The following is a 21,423-nucleotide window of genomic DNA, read 5'->3' on the forward strand; positions in this document are numbered from 1 at the left end:
TTGTGGATCATTGTCTTTGCTATAGCTTATAGTTCCATGGTTCTTTTCTATGTCAGATTACGGTGTGGATTACTTGTGTGTATGAATATCTTTTAGTGTAGGTTATGTTTCTATGTCGGACTTGACCAATGTCTTCATTTATGACCCAGAAATTGGAATGCTGTTAGATAGATAGATATTATTGTAATCATGTGTTGCTCGTTTGTGTCCACCTTATCGCTCCCTGATGTCTAGCGCGTTACACTTGGATATTTTCCAGATTTGTTCTACATCCCACTTGAGCAGGTGGGCAGTGCTCTTACTGCAGGTAGTGGCAACCACGACCTTTACAATGAACATCTGCTGCTGCTCCTCATACTCCAGATCTGGAGTGTGTCTGTATCTGTAAGGGGGAGTAAAATGAGATCTCTTCATGAGAAAAGGGAAGGAACTAGAACTCTAGTCTGTGTCCACTAAAGTTGTTACTGATCTGTGAAACACTCACACCAGAGACATGAAATATAAAAGGGTAACCACATCCCTCTTTTCTCCTTCTCTCTTTCAGAAGTGTTTGTACTACATGAACACATGAAGTGTTTAATACTGACAGTAGTTCAGTCAGTGTGTCATTACTGGACAGTATGGAGCTCAGTCCACTGCCTGTGATTCTCTGTGAGTAAATGTTCTCTTTATGTCTTCATTAGAGTTAGTGGTGCTGTATGAAGTTGGTAATATCCAGTTTGAGGATCCTGAGTGATGAGGTCCAGTGTGATAGTTGTGTAATTCCCTCAGAGGGGAGTATCAGAGAGTCAGCTCTATATGGTCTGTTGTCCTCACTGTATGTGTGTTGTGTAATGGGTTGTGTTTGATGTACTGGCTGGAGAGCAGGAGGATGTTGTTAGGTGCTGTTCATGAATGATGGAGATGATTTGATTATCCAACACTTTCTCATTCCCAACTTGTCATATCTTGAATTTTGGGCAGGACCTTGTGGTGTCAGTATAAACACACTGAAGGAACTCTTCTGGGGCAGCCCTGTAGAATTCAAGCTTAATTCTACTATGTACAAATATGATGGCAAAATGGAACCAGAGTCATCCATAATGTTTAGAATCATATTTATTTATATTTTACAGGCCCGTAGCCAGCATTGTGATGGGGGGGATCTTTTTCCCCCAAAAGTGGAGTGAGGGGGGGGGGGTTATGTCTTATATGTTTCCTCTATGCTGCGCCTATAGCGATCGATCGCCAGTGGTTGGCGCCAGAGCGAACTAGTAACTCAGTGGGTTTTCCATCCACCGAGTTTTTGCGCATTTTGAAAATGCGCATGAAAAAAGCTGGATGGAAAAAGACCAAAATTCGAAAAAAGCCCCAAATATCACAAAAAGATGTTTACGCTAGGAGGAGGTGGAAAAGTTAGACTATCGCATCGCCAAAATTCGGAAAAACTGGATGGAAAAGGGTTTTTCGCATAAACGATGACATGTCATGCCTCAAGTCAAGTGGTTCTGTACATGATCGCGATGTAAAGATGGCAAATGCATACAAAAACAGTTCTGGAGAGAGCAAAAATTGAATTTAACTTCTCCATGTAAAGAAAAGAAAAAGAAAAAAATGTTTCACAACCTCAACGTGCAAAAATGCATAACTGCCAGATGGACGTAAAACCACTATTGTTTGGCGTCCTCTCACGTGATGTAAAGTTTATTCGCATAACTGTAATGAATGGAAACAATGCTTAATTCACATTTTTTTCTGCCGAAACTTGGAAATTGCGCATTATTTTTTCGAAAGGTTTGGATGGAAACCCGAATCATAGATGTAGATCGAAGATAAATAAACTAGATTTTTTTCAGCGTGAGAAATCGGATGTATGGTGTGTGAGCGTGTGAAAACGGTCAAATGCGCGTGTCTCAGGCTCATTGCGTGAGAGTTGGCAACACTGTTATAAGTTTGTTGTGAGTCTGTTGTTGCTGTCCTTATTTGTTTGTCTGTATGTTCACCGGAGATTAACAATTCATTCATTGAATAGCCTACCTATCTTGAGGGGCATGTGTGTACGGAGGGAGGGTGCGGGTGCGGGGGCGGGGGCCGGGGGGGGAGGGGATCGAACGAATCCTTCGATCCCCCCTGGCTACGGGCCTGTGTCAGTATAAACACACTGAAGGAACTCTTCTGGTGCAGCCCTGTAGAATTCAAGCTTAATTCTATGTACAAATTTGATGGCAAAATGGAACCAGAGTCATCCATAATGTTTAGAATCATATTTATATTTTAGTAGCCTACTTTCTTACTTTGGTGAGCACTAGAACAAGCTAAGAATACCAAGATTAAGCTCCAAAAAGAGATTTATCCAAATTCAAACTTTCTTCCTATAACATTTATAGCCAGGGCTCTCAAGTCTCACGCATTGAGCATGTGACACACGTATTTGACCGTCTTCACACGCTCACACGCCGCCACACCTCCGATTTCACGCGGCGAGAAAAAAAATCAAGTTTATTTACCTCCGATCCATATCTATGTCGCCCTCCACTGGCGATCGATCGCGATATACAATGTATACACCCCCCCCCCCCGCTCAACAACTGACGTTCGCCACATACCACCCCCCCCCCCCCCCCCCCCCCGTGTGTAAACTGTGCAACATGGAGGTGAAATATTGTGGGAATACCACAAATCTGAAAAATCATTTAACGCGACACCATCCTGATATTCAAAAAACGCCAGAACCCAAACAAACTCCACTAGAGAAGGCATTTGCGATTAAACTACAAGTTCTCCCCGTGCCAAAAAAATAACCGACGTGCTTGAATTCCACCTTTTAAAGGTGTATGAACCCTGCAAACATGACTTTGTTCATTGCGCTGAAGCGTAGCATGCGCGAAATTACAAAATTCGAGAGGTGCACAACCGCGCGAAGCGACAGCGCTTGAGCGGAGCCACCGCCATTACGTCATTTTTGGCGCGCGGACCCTCACGCCGGTTGCGACGCGTCAAGTATAACATTTCACATTCAAACTACACTTTTTATTGTAACTGAAATGTCCCTACAAGAGTCGATATTGAATCGGATCGAATCGAAAATCGAATTGAATCGGGACCTTGTGAATCGGAATTGAATTGAAATGGGAAATCAGTGGTGATACCCACCCCTAATTGATCTAAAGTCAAACTTTAGATTTCACTTCTATTGTTCATTTTAAAGGTGTCAGTATGTAAAATAAACCCATGTGTCATATTGTGGTGGCACCACACAGGAAACAAACAGCAGCTGCGACCTCCACCCACCCCACAGCTCCACCCTGTTCTACTACAACAGCACAGTGCTGCTCTATGTTCAAACATTCACCCTTATTGTAGTTTGTCTTGCACTGGACTGCACTGGAAATGTTTATTCTCAGACAGGGACAATGCGATAAATTACTGAGGTGTTAAGATTCTTTCCTGTTGCTTCGATCAGTCACTTTCTGTATTTTTTATTGCTAAGGATGTGCACCAGTCTGCCACATAGTGCATCTTGTACGTTATTCACAAATTGCAAAGTTTCTTCCAATCTCCCACACACAGATCAGCCCTGTTCTCCTCGTTTTGGTGCTGTGTGTGAACTGGTAACAGTCCTCATCAATATGAGCTCCTGTTACATCAGTTCTCATCAATATGAGTCATAATGTAATCCATGTAGCCCCAACACTGCCACTATAATCTACTACGTTATGGACTGTACGTTATATTTTATTTTTTACTTTAAAAAGAGAGATAAATGGTCTGAATTACAACTTCTCATGCTTTTGATTCAGCGATAGTTTATTCTTGCCACCGTTGCGAGACAGAGGAAGCCAAGATACTGGTGCAAACATTGAACATTAAATAACAACTTAGACAGATACAAACGATAATACAAAGACCGACAATGGAGGGGAAAAATGAGGGAGTAGCAACACCACAACCACCAACAAGAACAGCACAACAGACACAAACACAAACTCACCGTACCAAGGGAAACCCATACAGGGGAGGGGGAGAGGGAGGTTTGCAACCCGGACCCGGACATGGGCCGATGTGCATAGTACTGTTACAGTGTGGACCAATTACTGTTACAGTGTGGACCAATACTGTTACAATTTTGGACCTCTATATTTCAGATTTGTCTGAACAGACATTAAATATCTGGGTCAAAGGTTGAGTCCATTTCTCTACTGGTGGAAAAGGCCACTTACAAGGGGAAAAAAAAGCACTTTCTGTTACATTATATTGGGATGCACTACAGCCAATATAATCCATTACATAAGGGACTAATAAGCAATTATGTATTTGATTAAATCTACTGTCATGTTCACCTACCGCCCCTTACTTTAGTGTTCCCGGTTAAAATTGCCTGGTCTGTTTTAGCACAAATAACATTTTTCACCACCATTCATCGGCACGGAATTATCTATGTCCAAAGCCACACTGGCTCAAGGGTGTTAATTATTTTAAATAAATTACACACTGGCTATACGAAGTTCACCTCTGACCATGACTTTGCAGTATTACAGCAGTATTATGTCTAAATATCTAGTTAGGACAAAACTAGAGTGCTCAATGAACTAAGTTAAAATCACTGTAACTCCGGAATATCATCTGTAGCGTTTTTATGCGTGTGCAAACGAGGGGACTCGGAATTTGGCACAACACGTTCGTTTGAAAAAAATTCTCCTTCGTGCCTGCTGCTTGCATGAGTTAAATGAAAATGAGCACTTTCTTCTTTGATTCACAACTTTGTCCTACCACCTGATTAACTTCCTGTTCCACCCCTGACAGGTGAAGAAACATCTACAGAAAAGCCACACCTCATTATAAGTCGCATGGTTCAAAGCGTGAGGGAATAAGTAGCGGTTTATAATCTGGAAAATACGGGTAGCAATCGCGGGGGCTCTGCTCTTCAGCGCTGTTTGCAGGGTTCATCAACCTTTACAAGGTGGAATTCAAGCACATGTACGACACTTTCAAGGTCCATTTTCAATATTGTCCAGCACCTTCAGCTTAATTAAGTTAAGCACGTAGTCGTCTGTAACTGCACCAGCCTCAATTTGTCCAATTAGACTGTTTATTTCCTCTTTTATTCTGTCGTGAAAAGACATTTCTGCTGCTTTCAAGTCCAACTATGAGCGATTGCTTCTGACTGGAGTCTAAGCTCCGCCCCAAATTCAGGCGAGCGTTCCTATTGGACAGTGATTAGATTTAATTCTGGCATGAATACAGCTTTGCAGAGACACAGTGGAATACAATGACGTTCAGTCGATTGCATTTCAAGGTGGCTTCTGGCACGAATTCAGCGTTTCTTTCTTTCAATACAAATCCACACACTGGAGCTTTTACTTTTCATTGTGGCATGTTTTCATCACATCAGTGTGTAAATCAATCTCATGATCATTACATTTAAAGGAGACATTTATGTCTGAAATACCGTACGGTGAAAAGCAATACCTCTGTGCTGTGATTACATTTCGAGCTATATTGTATGCAATTCTGGCACAAATCCAGCATTTTGGTTTTGAATGCAAATTTGTGTGTATTGTTTTTCAATAAAGAGATAAAGTGCATTGTAATGTAATGTAATAGTGCTTTTGCATTTCATTTTGGCACGTATTCTGCATGCTTGTATGGAAAGCAATGCATTTTGTGGACTGCATTTCCATTTTTGCCTAGTAGCGATTACATTTCCAATTGGCACTGAATCCTCTGCATATTATACATGAAGGAACTGCAATGAAAATACAAATAGGCACTGAAAATGTATAACAAAATGAACATGTAATATAAAAAATTGTAACGTTTGTCATAGGCAGGGGTGACGCAAATGCAATGTAATGAATATTTATTCAAATAGGAAATAACACAACACTACACTTATGCAGAGGAGGCAGAGAGGGACTACACAAAATACAGAAAGGGTAATATAGTTAGACAAGAATACAAAACAACAAAATGGAGACCACAGGTACAGGATCATAACGAACCAGAATGAGACTAACGGCAAAGAGGTGAACCATAAAACAACGAGGGGAAACAGCAACAACTGGAGAGAGAGATGAGAAACATAACCAGACAACTGACAAGAGACTTAACCCGAAAACAACTGAACTCAGCAAGTAAAAAACTAAACTGAATAGCTAACTGGACACAGAGGAATACAACCAGGGCAATAGGGGAGGAAAACATAAACCACTAGAAATAACCAGAGAACAAACCAGGAACATGAATCAGGCGAAAAGAGAAACAGGAATCCAACAGGTATGAAGGCAAGGGAAGACTCACGCACAAACAATGACCAACACAGGAGTGTAGCACGGAAGGGTTTAAATACACAGACAACATGATGGTGAAACGAGACGCAGGTGGGAACAATGAGGATAGGGGCGTGGCAGACAGAGGCAGAAACCATGGGAACGGGGAAGCTAGGCGGGACCAGGGAGGAGGGAGGGGCTGGACATGACAAAAATAAATTGAAAACCAAAAACCAATCTCAACATGGTGTGTGTGTGTGTGTGTGTGTGTGTGTGTGTGTGTGTGTGTGTGTGTGTGTGTGTGTGTGTGTGTGTGTGTGTGAATTCGTGAGAGTGAGCCTTGCAAACATATAAGCATCACATTTGTGACATCTCAGGCTTGTTTTGTTGTAATACATACTCATGCTCATAGAGGAGATTTATTAAAGGGTAAACCATACTCATGGTCATAGAGGAGATTTATTAAAGGGTAATCCATAATCACGGTCATATAGGAGATTTAATATAGGCCAATCCAAAATTTAGGGTCATAGAAGCAGTCCAGGGTCAGATCCCATAAAACGTTAAACAAAGACCCAACACATACCAATGGCTAAGACACAATAGAAAGACAAATCAATACAGACAGAACTCACAGACAACAGGGCTGCGGGACAAGATGTGCTCCGCCCACATATACCTGCATGATGGCCTTATGCTTTTTTCCTTCGCTTGAACTGTGTCAACAGAAATAGGCTGAAAACATTTTCTGTTCGTTGAAGCTCATTTTATTTTCAGTTTGTCTGATGTGTTTTCTTACAAATTTAACATAAATAAATAAATGTAAAATAATTGTTTACATGTTCTTTTACTGTTGTTTTCTCCATACTTTAGTGCTGACTTCACTTCGAGTTTGTCCAGCTGAAGGTGATTTCTACTTGTTTATGCTTTTTATTGTTTTTTTTTGTTTGTTTTTTTTGGGGGGGAGCAATATTTACTTTTAGAGCCGTCTAGAACTTTGCTCAGCCACTACCATAAATTATACAGCCCTGCAAAACCCACTTCTATTTCTATTTTGTAATTCCACTGTTGCCATGTTCAGGGACAACAAATGCAAGCCAACTGAAATCCACAGATGTTGATGTAAAGTGGTAGAGGTGTGTAGTCACACACTCACAACACAGGGTACTTTGCTAACATTATTTTGTGGCACGCTTAGGGATATAACCATGCAAAGACTAAAGAAAGATAAAAATGTAATGTTTAAGTATAATGAAACAAAGTATTCTTCATAAACAGGAGAAGTGATAATCAGATCTCAGTGATTGTGTTGTAATGAGTTTGTGTGTTTGTGAGACTCGTTTCTTTTACTTTACTCATTAATTGCAAGGTTGTTGTGCATGCAAAAATTTTACAGGCTCAGAATTTTGTATTTTCTGTGTTACAGGGAAACCAAAGGCAGTTCTGAGTGTGTCTCCACAGAGCTGGCTGACTGAAGGAGTCTCAGTGACTCTAAGCTGTGAGGTCAAAGACTCCTCTACAGGATGGACATTCAGCTGGTACAGAGCTGTTCCCTACAAAGAAGGTTTAACTCCAATAAATGACACTAAAGGCTATGTGATGTATGGTGTAGATCTCCTCTCAGACAGCAGCAGAGGAGCTGGAGGCTCCTACACTCTCAGTCCTGCTGCTCTTCAGCACACAGGAGTTTATGTGTGCAGACCAGAGAGACGAGAATCAGCCAATCAGACAGAGTACAGCAACCTACAGCCACTATGGATCACTGGTGAGGAAATACAACAGTAATATGGGTTGGTGTCTGAAATAATCATGATAGATACAGGATACTAGTGATGTTTAATGCGACAACAAAAAGCAAAATACAGATTGAAATAAAGAACGGTAACAACTACAAGCAATCCTACTACAGTCCATAAATGTGTGTGCATGTGCGTGAGAGGTAAAATTAAAAAGGAATATAGCTGAGAAAATTTTTTTTACTCACTTGTGTATTACAATATCAATTTTATATCTGAATGGGGACATTTTAACGTAAGTAATGTAAACAGATGCAGGAGCTTAACTTGGTCTGATTAATTAAAGTCCATAAACAGTGAGAGGCACAAGTCCACAAGTGAAAGTGTGAGAGTCACACAGGGAACTGGATGAGCTGCTTCAGAGCACTACCAGATTATAATGCTACTATCAAGAAATTTAATTGGAGCGGGGGGGTGGGGTGGTTATGTGGCGAGTGAAAATTGTTAGTGGAGGGGAGGTATAAATGGACACAAATTAAGTATTATATCGCGAGCAGAGTGTTGAGGAGCGATTTCGATTGGAGAATCGTGCTCTCTGTGAGATTTTTTATTATTAAATTTTTTTGCTGATGCTGGTCCAGCGTGTTGCGTGCCAGTGATTATGCCTCGGCGTGCCAACGGTGGCACACGTGCCATAGACACTGAAGCGGGTTCGAGAACCGAGGCAGAAACTGCTTAATCCAAAAATCCAGATTTTTTTTAATTTTTCCACGCAACTCAAACAATAGCACTGTTTTCTCCCCCTCCCCTGGTGCACGCAGGTGCCGCTCCCCCAGTGTCACTTAAAGGGCTAAAACTACTTTAGTGGCCAAGTGCCTGTCTGTTAGGTAATTCGCTGTGAGGAGTAGTAGTCGCTACACACGCCCCCCCAGAATTCACAAAAACAGACATGTCCAACCGGCAAGGGGGACGAATCAACCGCCCAGACCGGCTCACACCACCCGCTGGCGGGGCAGTTGCACAGGCCGGTTCACCTGCAGGGTGGGCAGGACCAACGACCGGGGGCCACCCACGGCTCACTGGCCGTGCCGTCACCACAGCACCATCCAAGTCCAAGTGGGCCGGCTTCAGACGGTCCACTGAAATGCTCTTGGGGACACCCCCGATGTCCACCCTGAAGAACTTGTCCCCCGGCTCCAGCACTCGGAAAGGGCCGTCGTAGATCGGGCGGAGGGGACTGCGGTGCGCATCATGCAGGATGAACACAAACCTAGCAGCACGCAAAGAAGGTGGAAAACGGGACCGCTGTACGTGTAAGGGGCTCAGGATTCATGTCTGTATATAGTTTGGGTGGAAATATGGGGTGATGTACCGGGCATCGCCAGCAGGTGGAGTTCAGGACTTTGGGGAGAAAACCCGCGAGCCGCTTTTTCCTCACTCAATAAAATGTGCGCGAGGGAAGCGGTTGTGTGAACTAACTTCATCCGAACTTTCCCACATTTAGGTGAGGAAAAATACTGCCAAAGGCGGATTGAGTCATACTTGTAACTTGCTTTGCATGTTTACATAAATGTCAAATGCACATAAATGTCGTTCTGAATGTACTGGTTTCTATGTACAAATATGTTGGCTAGTCTTAGCTATATAGCTAGCTATGCTGTTCTGTGTATCAATATGTTAGCTAGTCATGTTGTAGCTAGATAGCTAGCGATGTTAGCTAGACTTGCGTACTGGAAAAGCGAACTATGCTCTATAATAACTGGTGAATAATTCTTGTTTAAGCCGGTAAAAATGGAGATGCTTGTATTTGCAATAATTAGATTGTAAGACTCAATAAAATGTGCACGAGGGAAGCGGTTGTGTGAACTAACTTCATCAGAACTTTCCCACATTTAGAGCAATTATATACGCCATGCTGAGAGGTGGGCACAGGGACAAAAGCACCCAAGAACTCACGAAGGGCCTTCCGCAGGTGGCCAGCGGATCACAGAGCAGTAGAACAAGAGAGAAAATCCCCAGGGACTCGCAAGGGCTGGCCATAAACAAGTTCGGCCGAGGAAGCCTGGAGATCCTCTTTGGGGGATGACCTGAGGCCCAGCATGACCCAGGGGAGCCTATCACCTGTGTAGGCGTATCAATTCATCTACAGCCAGTGACTTTTCTAATGCGTTTTTAGACTGTGTAAAGTTAAATAATATTGACTTGAAACAGCCTAGTGTTGATGATATAGTCACGTCATTCTATCATAACTGTTCAGCTGCTCTTGACTCTGTTGCTCCCTTGAAATTTAAACAGGTGAAATCTAAAGTCCATCCCTGGCTGAATCCTTGTACTCAGAAAATTAGAGCGGCTTGTAGGAGAGCTGAGAGGAAATGGAAAACACAAAGACTACAAGTTAATCTTGATATATTCCAGAGTTGTCTACGCAACTATCAACTAGCGGTTAAAACAGCTCAAAATGCCAATAGACCCAAAGTACTGTTTAGTACAATTAACTCTATACTTAATCCTGTATCTGACATGTACTTCCTGATCTTAGTGAAGAGTTTTTAAACTTTTTTTTTTGGTAAGATTGAATCTTTTAGATCTCTCTTTCCATATGCAGGTCTGGAAGGTTCTCCTCCTTTTCAATGTAAAGGGGTTTTCAGAGAATTTGAAACCGTTTCAATATCAGAGCTTGCCAATTTTATGCTGAATATAAAGCTAACAACTATCCCACTTGACTTTTTGCCACCCCAGCTGATCAAGGCATCATTTGAGGTTTTAGGTCCATTTATCTTAGGAATCATTAATAGTTCCCTTGCTACTGGAATGGTCCCTGTAATTTTTAAACATGCTGTAGTCACTCCCTTGCTTAAAAAGCCAAATCTAGATGCAACAATGTGTAGTAACTATCGCTCTATTTCCAAATTACCATTTCTAGCTAAGTTACTTGAAAAGGTTGTGTACTCTCAGTTTTTACCATTTTTAAGATCTAATAGTGTGTTTGAGATTTTCCAGTCAGGTTTTAAGGCAATGCACAGCACGGAATCTGCCCTTCTTAAGGTGACAAATGATATTTTAGTGTCTGTAGACTCTGGTAATTGTGCCATTCTCATGCTGTTGGATCTAAGCTCTGTTTTTGATACAATTGACCATGACTTACTGATTGATCGTTTGAAGGAGTGGGTGGGGGTAGAGGGTGTGGCCCTAAGATGGTTTAAATCCTATCTGGAACATAGGACTTTTTCAGTAAACATGGGCAACTCATTCTCCTCTACAGGTGATGTGAAATATGGTGTCCCACAGGGATCCATACTAGGTCCAATCCTTTTTTCATTATATATGTTACCTTTAGGTCAAATTTTCAGAAAGCATAATGTTAACTTTCATTTTACGGCATCTTCCGAGGCCGTAGTGGAGGACAGCGGTATGGCTTCCGGCCACCTCTTGGTTCTGTCGACGATGGTGAGGAGGTGAGAGAAACCATGGGATGGTGGCAGCGGCCCCACTAATTCCACATGCACGTGGTCGAAACGCCGCTCTGCCACAGGAAATGAATCCAGCGGGGCCTTAACGTGTATGTGCACCTTGGCGTGCTGGCAGGCTACACAAGCACTAACCCAATCGCGAGCATCCTTCCTGAGGCCATGCCAGACAAACTTGTCCGCCACTAGCTTCTGCGTCACCCTCCTGCCGGGGTGTGAGAGACCGTGTATGGAATCAAAAACCAGCTTGTGCCAGCGGGCGGGGACGATAGGCCTAGGCCGGCCCATGGACATGTCACAGAGGAGCGTCACACCTGCATCACTGAAGGGAACATCCGCCAACTGCAGGCCGGTGATTGCCATCCTGTAGGCCTGGACCTCCAGGTCCAGCGTCTGGTCTGCTGCCATACAGGAGTAGTCGATGCCGAGGTGCACGGCGTCGACGACCCCACGAGAGAGGCAGTTGGCCACCGAGTTGTCTTTCCCCGCAATGTGCTGGATGTTCGTGGTGAACTCTGAGATGAAGGCCAGCTGACACTGCTGACGGGCAGACCTTCAGGAGCGTGAACAGGTGGGCCCGAGGTTGTGATGTGATGCTCAACCTCATGCCTGCTGCTGTCCGAAGAAAACGTGGGTTCCGTCAGACCAGGAAACTCTGCAAGGAGACATGAGAAATCGTCAGAGACAGAGAACACACCCGACAGGTTGGAGGAGCTTAAACGACTAAGCAAGCATGGGAGAGAGCTGAAAGTCTCTGGATTTACGAGACGTCTGTTCCTAATATTGACCAGCAAGCTGTTGGCACACAGGAAATCGGCACCTAAGAGGGGAGTGGAAACCTTCGCCAGCACAAAAGGCCATGTGAACCGCTGCCCACTGAAGCACAGTGGCACCGACCGTTGCCCGTACGTGGGAATAGAGCTACCTTTGGCGGCCTCCAGGGCGGGGCCAGCGTGGCCTGACTTCATGTCCATCTTGGAGGCGGTCCATCAACTGAGCACCCGTGTCGCAGAGAAAATGGTGCCCCGAGACCGCGTCCATGAGGAAAAGCAGGCTACTGGAACGGCAGACGCCTGTAGCCGCTAGCAGGCGTCGGCCCTCACTTTTCCCGGCTTCCTGAAACCGCATGGTGGGCGGCAGCTTCTGGCCTTGGCTCCGAAACACGCGTGGTAAAAACACAGAGCTGGGGAGGGCGGAGGCATGGATGCACAGACGGCAGCGCCAGAGGTGAGCGGAGGTGTACAGACATGCGTGGCTGCCAAACACTGCTTGGCCAAGAAAATCTTGTCGGCCTCCCTAGCTAATGCACAATAATCCCCGAGGGTAGAACCCGCCAAAGTTGTGCGATCGTCGCTGGGTAACTGCTGAAGGAAAATCTCTCTGAACAGAAAACACGGCGGGTGGTTGCCCAGTGTGATCCATCAGCTCCGAAGGTTTGGAATTGCCCAAACCAGACAGCGAAAGAAGCCTGCGGACATGCTCCAACTCCTAAAGCTCGAAAATTTGTAGGAGGAGCGACTTAACACTAGGACTACAAGCATTTTCATACTCCCCTACTAGCTATCAAGAGCTCGTCAAAAGACGAGGTGCTGGGCACCAGGCCATCCAGGCCTGTCCTTTGTTATGTATATGGAGCCATCTCAGGTAGACGGGGGGGGGGGGGGGGGGGTGTGGGTGAGTGATAGTGGGAACTGTGTAGATCCATTGACTCAGATGGAATGTAGAAGAAAAAACCCTGGTGTTGCACATATGGGATATAGTGGCACATATAGTGGCAGTTTTTCAAAAGACAAAAACTATTGCTCAAGAATTGCTCAAGAATATTATTCTATTTCAAGTAGTTGAGGATTTTTTTTGTAAAAATTTATGTAACCATATCTTTACCTAGTGGCAGTTTTTCAAAAGACAAAAACTATTTCAAATAAGGTAAAAAAAATCAGAGCTATTTGACTAATGAAAATGCTACTTTCTGCAGTGTGAGATTTCCTAAATTTCCTCTTTTTGTTTACTAGTTATGGCTGTTGTGTTTTTGGAAGAGGCACACTGCAAAAAGTACCATCTTGATAAGTTAAAATTGCTCAAGAATATTATTCTATTTCAAGTAGCTGAGGATTTTTTTGTAAAAATTTATGTAACCATATCTTTACCTAGTGTCAGTTTTTCAAAAGACAAAAACTATTTCAAATAAGGTTAAAAAATCAGTTATTTTGACTGATGAAAATGCCACTCATAGGCCACTATAATTCAAATATTATGTTTGTGTCAATTTCACATTATTTCAACCTTTCACAAATCAAATCTCAAACATATCCTGAGATGAGCAGACTTCTTGCAAGAGAGCTTGCAGTCTCATGAGGCAGCCAAAGGTGAGTATTGAAAGGTGTGTCAACAGCAACAGCTGACACATGCCTTATTTACATAACACTGGAGGTAAGAAGGGCTAATCACACCTACCAAGAGAGCAAGAGACTTATGTCATTTGACATAAGTTGGAAGTCTAGTAGGGAGTCTGTCTAAAGACGAGGGTTTGGTAGTTCTAGTAAGGGCTTCATACTTATCGTCCTCCGGAGGTTCTTGAAGAAAACTCACCACTCTGGAGGCGGTGCCGTTGTTCAGGGCCGCGACGACATAATAATACATCGTGTCGTCCCCCGTGATTTTCCGGATGGCAAACTGAGCCTCGGCTTGAGCAAACCAAAAGCCATATTACTTTGTTCGTCGTTACAGACAACCGTGCATCTTATATATCTTAATGACAACCTGACTTATTTTATTTGTAATAAAATAAAATATAAAATAGACAATTATTACCTAAATATATCTTATTATGTAGCTAGGACAAACCTAGAGTGCTCAGTGAAATAAGTTATAATCACAGTACTCCTGTTAATCGGGGTGGGTTCGGGTACTGTGATTATAACTTATTTCACTGTCATTAAGATATATAAGATGCACGGTTGTCTGTAACGACGTGGAACAAAGTAATATGGCGAGGTCACGTAGTCGGAGGTGAACTTCGGTATATCACGTGTGTTACTGTTCTCGTAATTCTTAGTTTGAGTCGGAATTCGGCACAACACCGGCAAACACAGGCAAGATGTGTGTTTATGTTTTCTCATATCAGCTATTTTTAACGATGATCTATTTTAGTAACCCACAGTAGATAGACTGAAGTAGATTGTTTGGAGTTACGACTACCCTGTTGTATATTGTAATCGTGTGTGTGTGTAGAATGGCATGGGTGGGTGGGGCTTAACTCCATCAGCCAATGACTGTGTAAATCCCGCCCACCCGTAAAAACAGGTCAAAAAGTCAAAAGCGAGAAACTTCTGGAGGCGAGAGCGAGACCGAGAGAAGTGCGAACGAGAAAAGGCGCAACGAAAACGAAAACAGATTCTTCAAGAATATTAAACTCAAAATAGACTATTGAAAACATAAATATTGTGTTTACAAACCAGCTTTTTTAACTCTCAATATTAACGACAGTTTTCTCAATTACAAAACATAATTTCTTGGTTATGGATTCTGTTTTTTGATTCTCAAAACATTAGGTCCTATTTTGACGCCATATTAAAACTCCCTGAGTGGCCAAGTGCCTGTCTGTTAGGGAATTCGCTGTGAGGAGTAGTAGTCGCTACAACACCACACCACACCCTCTGGTGGCTGTCTACGGGCACTACGAGCCATGCATTACGCTGTAGGGGTTTCACCTACTACTCCTTTAAAGTAGATTTAACTGTGAATTCTTTGGAGGTTTTGGCAGCAACCACTTTTGAATAATATTAACACAGACAATTTGCTGAAAATAAATGATAAATTTATTTAAAACCAACTATTCTAAAACACAAACATCATCAACAAGGATCAGTATATTTACAGTGAAGACTTGACATCTGGTGTGTGTGTGTGTGTGTGTGTACAGTGGGTAAAATAAGTATTTAGTCAGTCACCAATTGTGCAAGTTCTCCCACTTAAAAAGATGAGAGAGGCCGGTAATTGACATCATAGGTAGACCTCAACTATGAGAGACAAAATGTGAAAAAAATTGAGAATATCATTTTGTCTGACTTTTAAAGAATTTATTAGCAAATAATGATTTTCTCAATTTTTCCCCACTGCATGTGTGTGTGGAAAGGGGAGGAGAGTAAGTGTGTGTGAGTGTGTGTGTGTTCATGCTTGTGTGGGTATGTGTGTTTAAGGAGGCGGGAGCTGTAATTTCATTTCTCCTATGAAGAACAAAGCAACTAAAATGGCACCGACTTTAAACAGTAGAGCAGCGTGACTGTATGTTAATGAGCTGTATGTTAATTAGTTAATGGTACCTACACACAAAGATCCTCTATTTAACTGAAGGCTTTATTCAGTTTATAGAAAAAAATCACAGTAGTTTCTGAACAACTTGTAGTTTAAGATTTTAAATCTGTTAATAGGTGTAAAACTGGTTGCTACCTTTGCATATTCATTACTCAACTTAGTTGTAAAACTGGACATTTCCATGTTGTATGTGTTCATCAGTTGATTAGATCATTAAACATGTAATGAATAGACTGTCATAATAACACATCATAATTGTGTTTTCTGTTTGTAAGGTGAGTCTCCTCCAGTCTCTCTGATCATCAGACCCAACAGAACTCAACACTTTAGTGGTGACTCTCTCACACTGAGCTGTGAGGGACAGAGTGACTCTACTGGATGGAGAGTGATACGATACAGACACAGTAAGAGAGTGAGAGAGTGTTCATCAAAGCGGGGATCAGAATTTACAGGATCTACATGCACCATCAGATTCCTCTACACATCCCACACTGGAGTGTACTGGTGTCAGTCTGAATCTGGAGGGAGCAGTAATCCTGTCAACATCACAGTACACAGTGAGTCTCTATGTGGTGCATTTACTTATTTAGAGGAAAAGGAAATGTTTGACTCCAGATTATTATGAACTATAGAGGAGTGTAAGACATTAATGTCCTAGGACTGAACATTGGCCTTTGTCAACAAAACTAGAAAGATCTACATAAACTACTCCATATCAGATTGATGAAACTGTCATAAATAAATCTGTCAGTAATACCACTTATAAGCACCAGGTGTCCTCGTCCTCTGAATATTCATCATCACCATAGCGATCCTCATCTCCAACTGTCCCTCATCATCCTCTCATTACCCTCCCTGTACATCTTCCTCTCCTCCTTCATCCATGAATCACTGTCAGTTCTTTCATTTACTGCACTGCTGAGTTCTGATGACTTGTTAAATATTTTTAATCATCATAAATAATGAATAACATTTTCTCTGTTCTAGATGTTTCTGTGATCCTGGAGAGTCCTGTACATCCTGTAACTGAGAGAGATCCTCTGACTCTACACTGTTTACTTCGCCCCACTGTCACATCAGACCTCAGACCTGATTTATATAAAGATGGATTACTCATCCAGAACCAGACTGCAGGAGAGATGACCATCCACACTGTCTCAAAGTCAGATGAGGGTCTCTACCACTGTAAACACCCAGAGAGAGGAGAGTCACCACACAGCTGGGTCTCAGTCAGAGGTGAGAGAGCGATATTACATCCAGATATTCACACATTACTAAACCAAAATTAACAAGAGTCAAATGTTTTTGGCAGTACATGTGGGGTTACCCAGAAAATATTTCATCATTTTGAAGCAGCAATCCTGTCAACATCACAGTCAACTGAGTCTCCATGTAGACTCACTTCTTCATTTATTTAGGGTTTTATCCTGATCATATTCTTAACACACATCTGCTCACATGACGACCTGCATTTGATAGTGATGACAAAGCACCAAATCACTTCTGTAAGTCACTCTGGACAAGGACCTCGGACAAATCCTTTAAATGATCATAAACAGAATACAAGAAAAACGTTCAAAAGAGCGTTTTCAAAAGAAGCTCATTCACACACATTAGTTACATATGGTCACTCCAGACATGTAAAGTTCCTGGTACATCATTTATAAAGACCCTATAAATGTTTTATAAGGGGGATTTACACAACAGTGTTTTATTCTGCTGCCTTCAACAGAAATCACATTAGTTAGTAACCCCAAGTATGTGAGGAAACACTGCCACATTGTGATTTAAATCTGTATTTACAAAAATATAACATTGTTTTCACATGGAATCAAAACACATCAATCATTAGACTTCAAAATATGCTTGTTCATAAAATAATGACAAAAGGGAAAGCTGTAATACTGTATAAATACACAATATTTAACTAGACAAATGACTATACAAACAGATGTTTAAGCTAACAACCTTTCACACAGAAAGTGAGGAGGGTTCTCAGTATGCACATCTCACCAATCACAATCATGTTTTTTTTACTTGGAGTGTTTACATCTGAGGTGAATCAGCTCCATTAGAGTAATGAACAGGGCTGATCATCAGATAAGAAATGTATTTATTTATTTTCATTACTGTCCAGACAAAGTGTATTTATTTCAAATGTATTTTTCCAGTTCCGTTAAGTTCAGATGCTTCGCCCCCTCATGTCCTGGTTGGTTTATCTGTGGGTCTGAGTTTAGTTCTACTCTTCATCTTATTGGTCCTACTGTGGTGTTACAAAACCAACAAAGGTCTGATATTAGATACAATTAATTTATTAATAACTTAAACATACTTTTGTATAATATTAGGCATGACATAATTCATTTCATTATTTCTGTGTTGCCCAGGTGTAGTATGTCTTTGTTGCTCAACTGGAAATCAATCAGACACCAGTCAGACATCAGATCAGACCCAGAGAGGGTCAGGAGGTGAGTGGAGTCAGTCAGGATAAACACCACTGTACACTGATCAGACAATCAGACACTGACAACTTTACTCATTAATGTAATGACCCAGGTACACAGGGTAAAAGAGTGGACACAAATGAGAGATGGTGGGTTTATTATTTAAACACAGAGAGATACACATGGGAGAGAAGAACAAACAACCTACAGACACACTAGACACAGATTTCTGTGAATGATGCAGCATACTGAACAAGAAACGAAACAATAAAGAAATCTAATTCAGTACAACTTGAAACAAAAATACATACAACAGAACATAAAAAAAACCGTAATATAACTGAACAGTCACACAAGTACACACAACGACAGCAGGAGAAAAACAAAGAATTACTAGACTAGAAACATAAACCACAGGTATGAACTATAATCATTCAAACATAAGAGAAGTAACATAACATAACTGTCACAAAAATTCACCTTGATTATTTGACTCTTGCAAGCCAGACAACCCTCCAGGTCACATAGACAACAACAACAACAAAAAACTTAGTTGTGGCATAAGAGTAACTTTACTGGTAACAAAAGCCACGTCCTCTCCTTACTCAACCATGTCCACCCTAACTTTGGTAGCACTATATAACACCCTGAACTCTTTCTTAAAATACACACTAGCATCAAAGTACACATTACATCCTGAAATAACCACAGGACAAACCATAGAAAACAATGAAGAACCAGGACCAGGAATAAAGGCAGAAGAGTACAGAGAACTTAATGATGAAACTAGGGAACTTGGAAACATGAGACAATGACCAGCCATTACATGCACAAACCAAGAGATTTAAATATACTAACAAACGAGGACAATAACAAGACACAGGTGAAATGGAAAACCTGGGAGGAGAGGCTAGGAAACAAGAGCTGATGAACACACAAGAACATGAAAACCAGCTATACAGTAAAGTCCAGAAGTCTCTTGTAGTGACTAACACACTGTACTCTGTACCAGATGAAGCTGCAGACGACCACAGTGATGTCACTTATGCTCAGGTCATGACACACAACAAAAACAGGAATAAAGGTACATCCACATCACCATCACTCTGGGGTTTAGTTCACTCCTCACTCCCACTCTGGGGTTTAGTTCACTCATCACCCTCACACTGGGGTTTAGTTCACACATCACCCTCACACTGGGGTTTAGTTCACACATCACCCCCACTCTGGGGTTTAGTTCACACATCGCCCTCACACTGGGGTTTAGTTCACTCATCACCCTCACACTGGGTTTAGTTCACACATCACCCTCACACTGGGTTTAGTTCACACATCACCCCCACTCTGGGGTTTAGTTCACTCATCACTCCCACTCTGGGGTTTAGTTCACTCATCACCCTCACACTGGGGTTTAGTTCACACACTACCCTCATACTGGGGTTTAGTTCACTCATCATCCTCATGCTGGGGTATAGTTCACACATCACCCCCACACTTCTGTTTAGTCCACACATCACATCACCCTCACACTGAGGTTTAGTTCACACATCACCCTCACGCTGAGGTTTAGTTCACACATCACCCTCACACTGGGGTTAAGTTCACATGTCACTCTCACAATGGGGTTTAGTTCACGTCACCCTCACACTGGGGTTTAGTTCACACTTCACCCTCGCTCTGGAGTTTAATTCACCCACACACACACATCCCTCAGAGTATCTAATTAAATGTACCACAGACTATCAGTCTGCATAGTCTGATCTAAACACGTCTCATAATCTCATAATCTCCCTTATCAGGCAGGACTGTTCTAGTTCAGGTTGTTTTGACTCTTAGATTCAGTCAGGAGGAGTAACAGGTTTTTGTAACTACTCAGTGTAGAATGCAGTCTGATCTACAACATGGATGATGGGATGTTTGCTGATTTGTTAGAAAGCTAAAGGTCAGTGAGAGGTTACGACTGTTTGTTTTGTTTTGTTCTGTGTTACTGTAGATGTTGATGCTGGACCCAGTGATGTCACTTATACTGAGGTTAAAATGAAACCCATAAAGAAACCAAAGAAAAATCAAGGTACATGGAGAGTTTTGGTACCCCCTAGTGGCAATCTAAGATACAGTGGGCTTTACAAAACATTTAGAATCTAAGTTTGGATTCAACGTTTATACTTTGTCATCCATTGTCATCCATCATTCAGGTAATGTTCCCCTTATTTGAGGGGTTTAGTTCTTCCAGTGGTCTAATTCAGTCTTTTTTACCCCTACTAGACAAGACCAGAGTGGGGACAGACACTGTGTACTCAGAGCTGAGGCAGGACACACACAAAGGTCAGCGCTCCAATACTTATGTCACCATTTCAGAAGTACCAGGTTGAGTCACTACTTGACAAAATGAAGGAACCTAAATGAACACTGTACATGGTCATATGAAGGGTTAAACAAACTTAAACAAATACTTCAAAACCAGCTGACAATGAAATATAGATGAACCCAGTCAGCAGATCATTTCATAGAGTGATTACTGGTCTCCATTCATTACTGCCAGTATCAGCTCTTATTGTTGTATTTTTATAAACATGACAGAACAATAACATTGTGAACAGTGTGAAGTGACTTGTGCTCATGTTTACACAGTTTTTGTGTTCACACCAGGGTCGGAGAGGGCCCCCTTTTCAGCCTGTGAGTTTCATGCCCAAATCCAGCCCAAAATTATTTTTCCTTCCCAATCGGCCCAAACTAGAGATTGACATGAGCCGGCCCATTGGGAATCCTCCGGAATCTCCCAATTAGCCACTCCGGCTTGCGTTCACCAGAGGGCACGGGCCGTCACGCACACACGGGCACGCACGCCCACCTCATCACAGAGCACATCCTCTCATTCCCGGACACTCCCACCTTCACATCACCTGAATACTGACACCTGTCAGTAATTCAATATCATCCAGGGGGCCATAGATAATCAATTCGCGGGTCGGATCTGGACAGTGTATCCCCGCTTTCATGTAGTGTACCGGGATACTGCTTTTCCCGATCTTTTTGCCGTTATTTTCGTCGCTCATGCTGCTTTCAGTCTGCTCCTCTTGAACGTATATACGGAAGTAAGGCGGATGTTTGTCGTAGTCACATCAAGACAACATCAGTGATTGGTCAAATGTGCGGGAAAGTTGCGGTGATTGGCTGAAGTTGCAACACCGCCCTGAATTCGCGGGGTTTGCTT

The 21,423-nt window shown here is 42.3% G+C and overlaps 1 protein-coding gene across 5 annotated transcripts in view; it reads left to right on the forward strand.

Annotated features, from left to right (window-relative positions):
* Positions 1-520: 520 nt before the first annotated feature.
* The window catches only part of LOC143481756 (uncharacterized), a 29,041-nt gene continuing 8,138 nt past the window's right edge, over positions 521-21,423 (forward strand). For 3 of the 5 annotated variants that reach the window (XR_013122064.1, XR_013122065.1, XM_076979902.1), the window contains exons 1-10: positions 521-651; positions 7,122-7,154; positions 7,675-8,013; positions 16,041-16,322; positions 16,753-17,001; positions 17,937-18,053; positions 18,153-18,233; positions 19,222-19,293; positions 20,203-20,280; positions 20,475-20,534. Coding sequence is in view for 3 of the 5 variants with exons in the window: in XM_076979902.1 (XP_076836017.1) it covers positions 621-651; positions 7,122-7,154; positions 7,675-8,013; positions 16,041-16,322; positions 16,753-17,001; positions 17,937-18,053; positions 18,153-18,233; positions 19,222-19,293; positions 20,203-20,280; positions 20,475-20,534 (1,342 nt within the window). In the remaining 2 variants the exon portion in view is untranslated. Of the gene's footprint in view, positions 652-7,121; positions 7,155-7,674; positions 8,014-16,040; positions 16,323-16,752; positions 17,002-17,936; positions 18,054-18,152; positions 18,234-19,221; positions 19,294-20,202; positions 20,281-20,474; positions 21,127-21,423 lie in introns of those variants that run through there. The other 2 variants (XM_076979900.1, XM_076979901.1) reach the window with 2 other exon arrangements.

This window comes from Brachyhypopomus gauderio, chromosome 18, assembly GCF_052324685.1.
Source record: "Brachyhypopomus gauderio isolate BG-103 chromosome 18, BGAUD_0.2, whole genome shotgun sequence".
NCBI classification, from domain to species: Eukaryota; Metazoa; Chordata; class Actinopteri; order Gymnotiformes; family Hypopomidae; genus Brachyhypopomus; species Brachyhypopomus gauderio.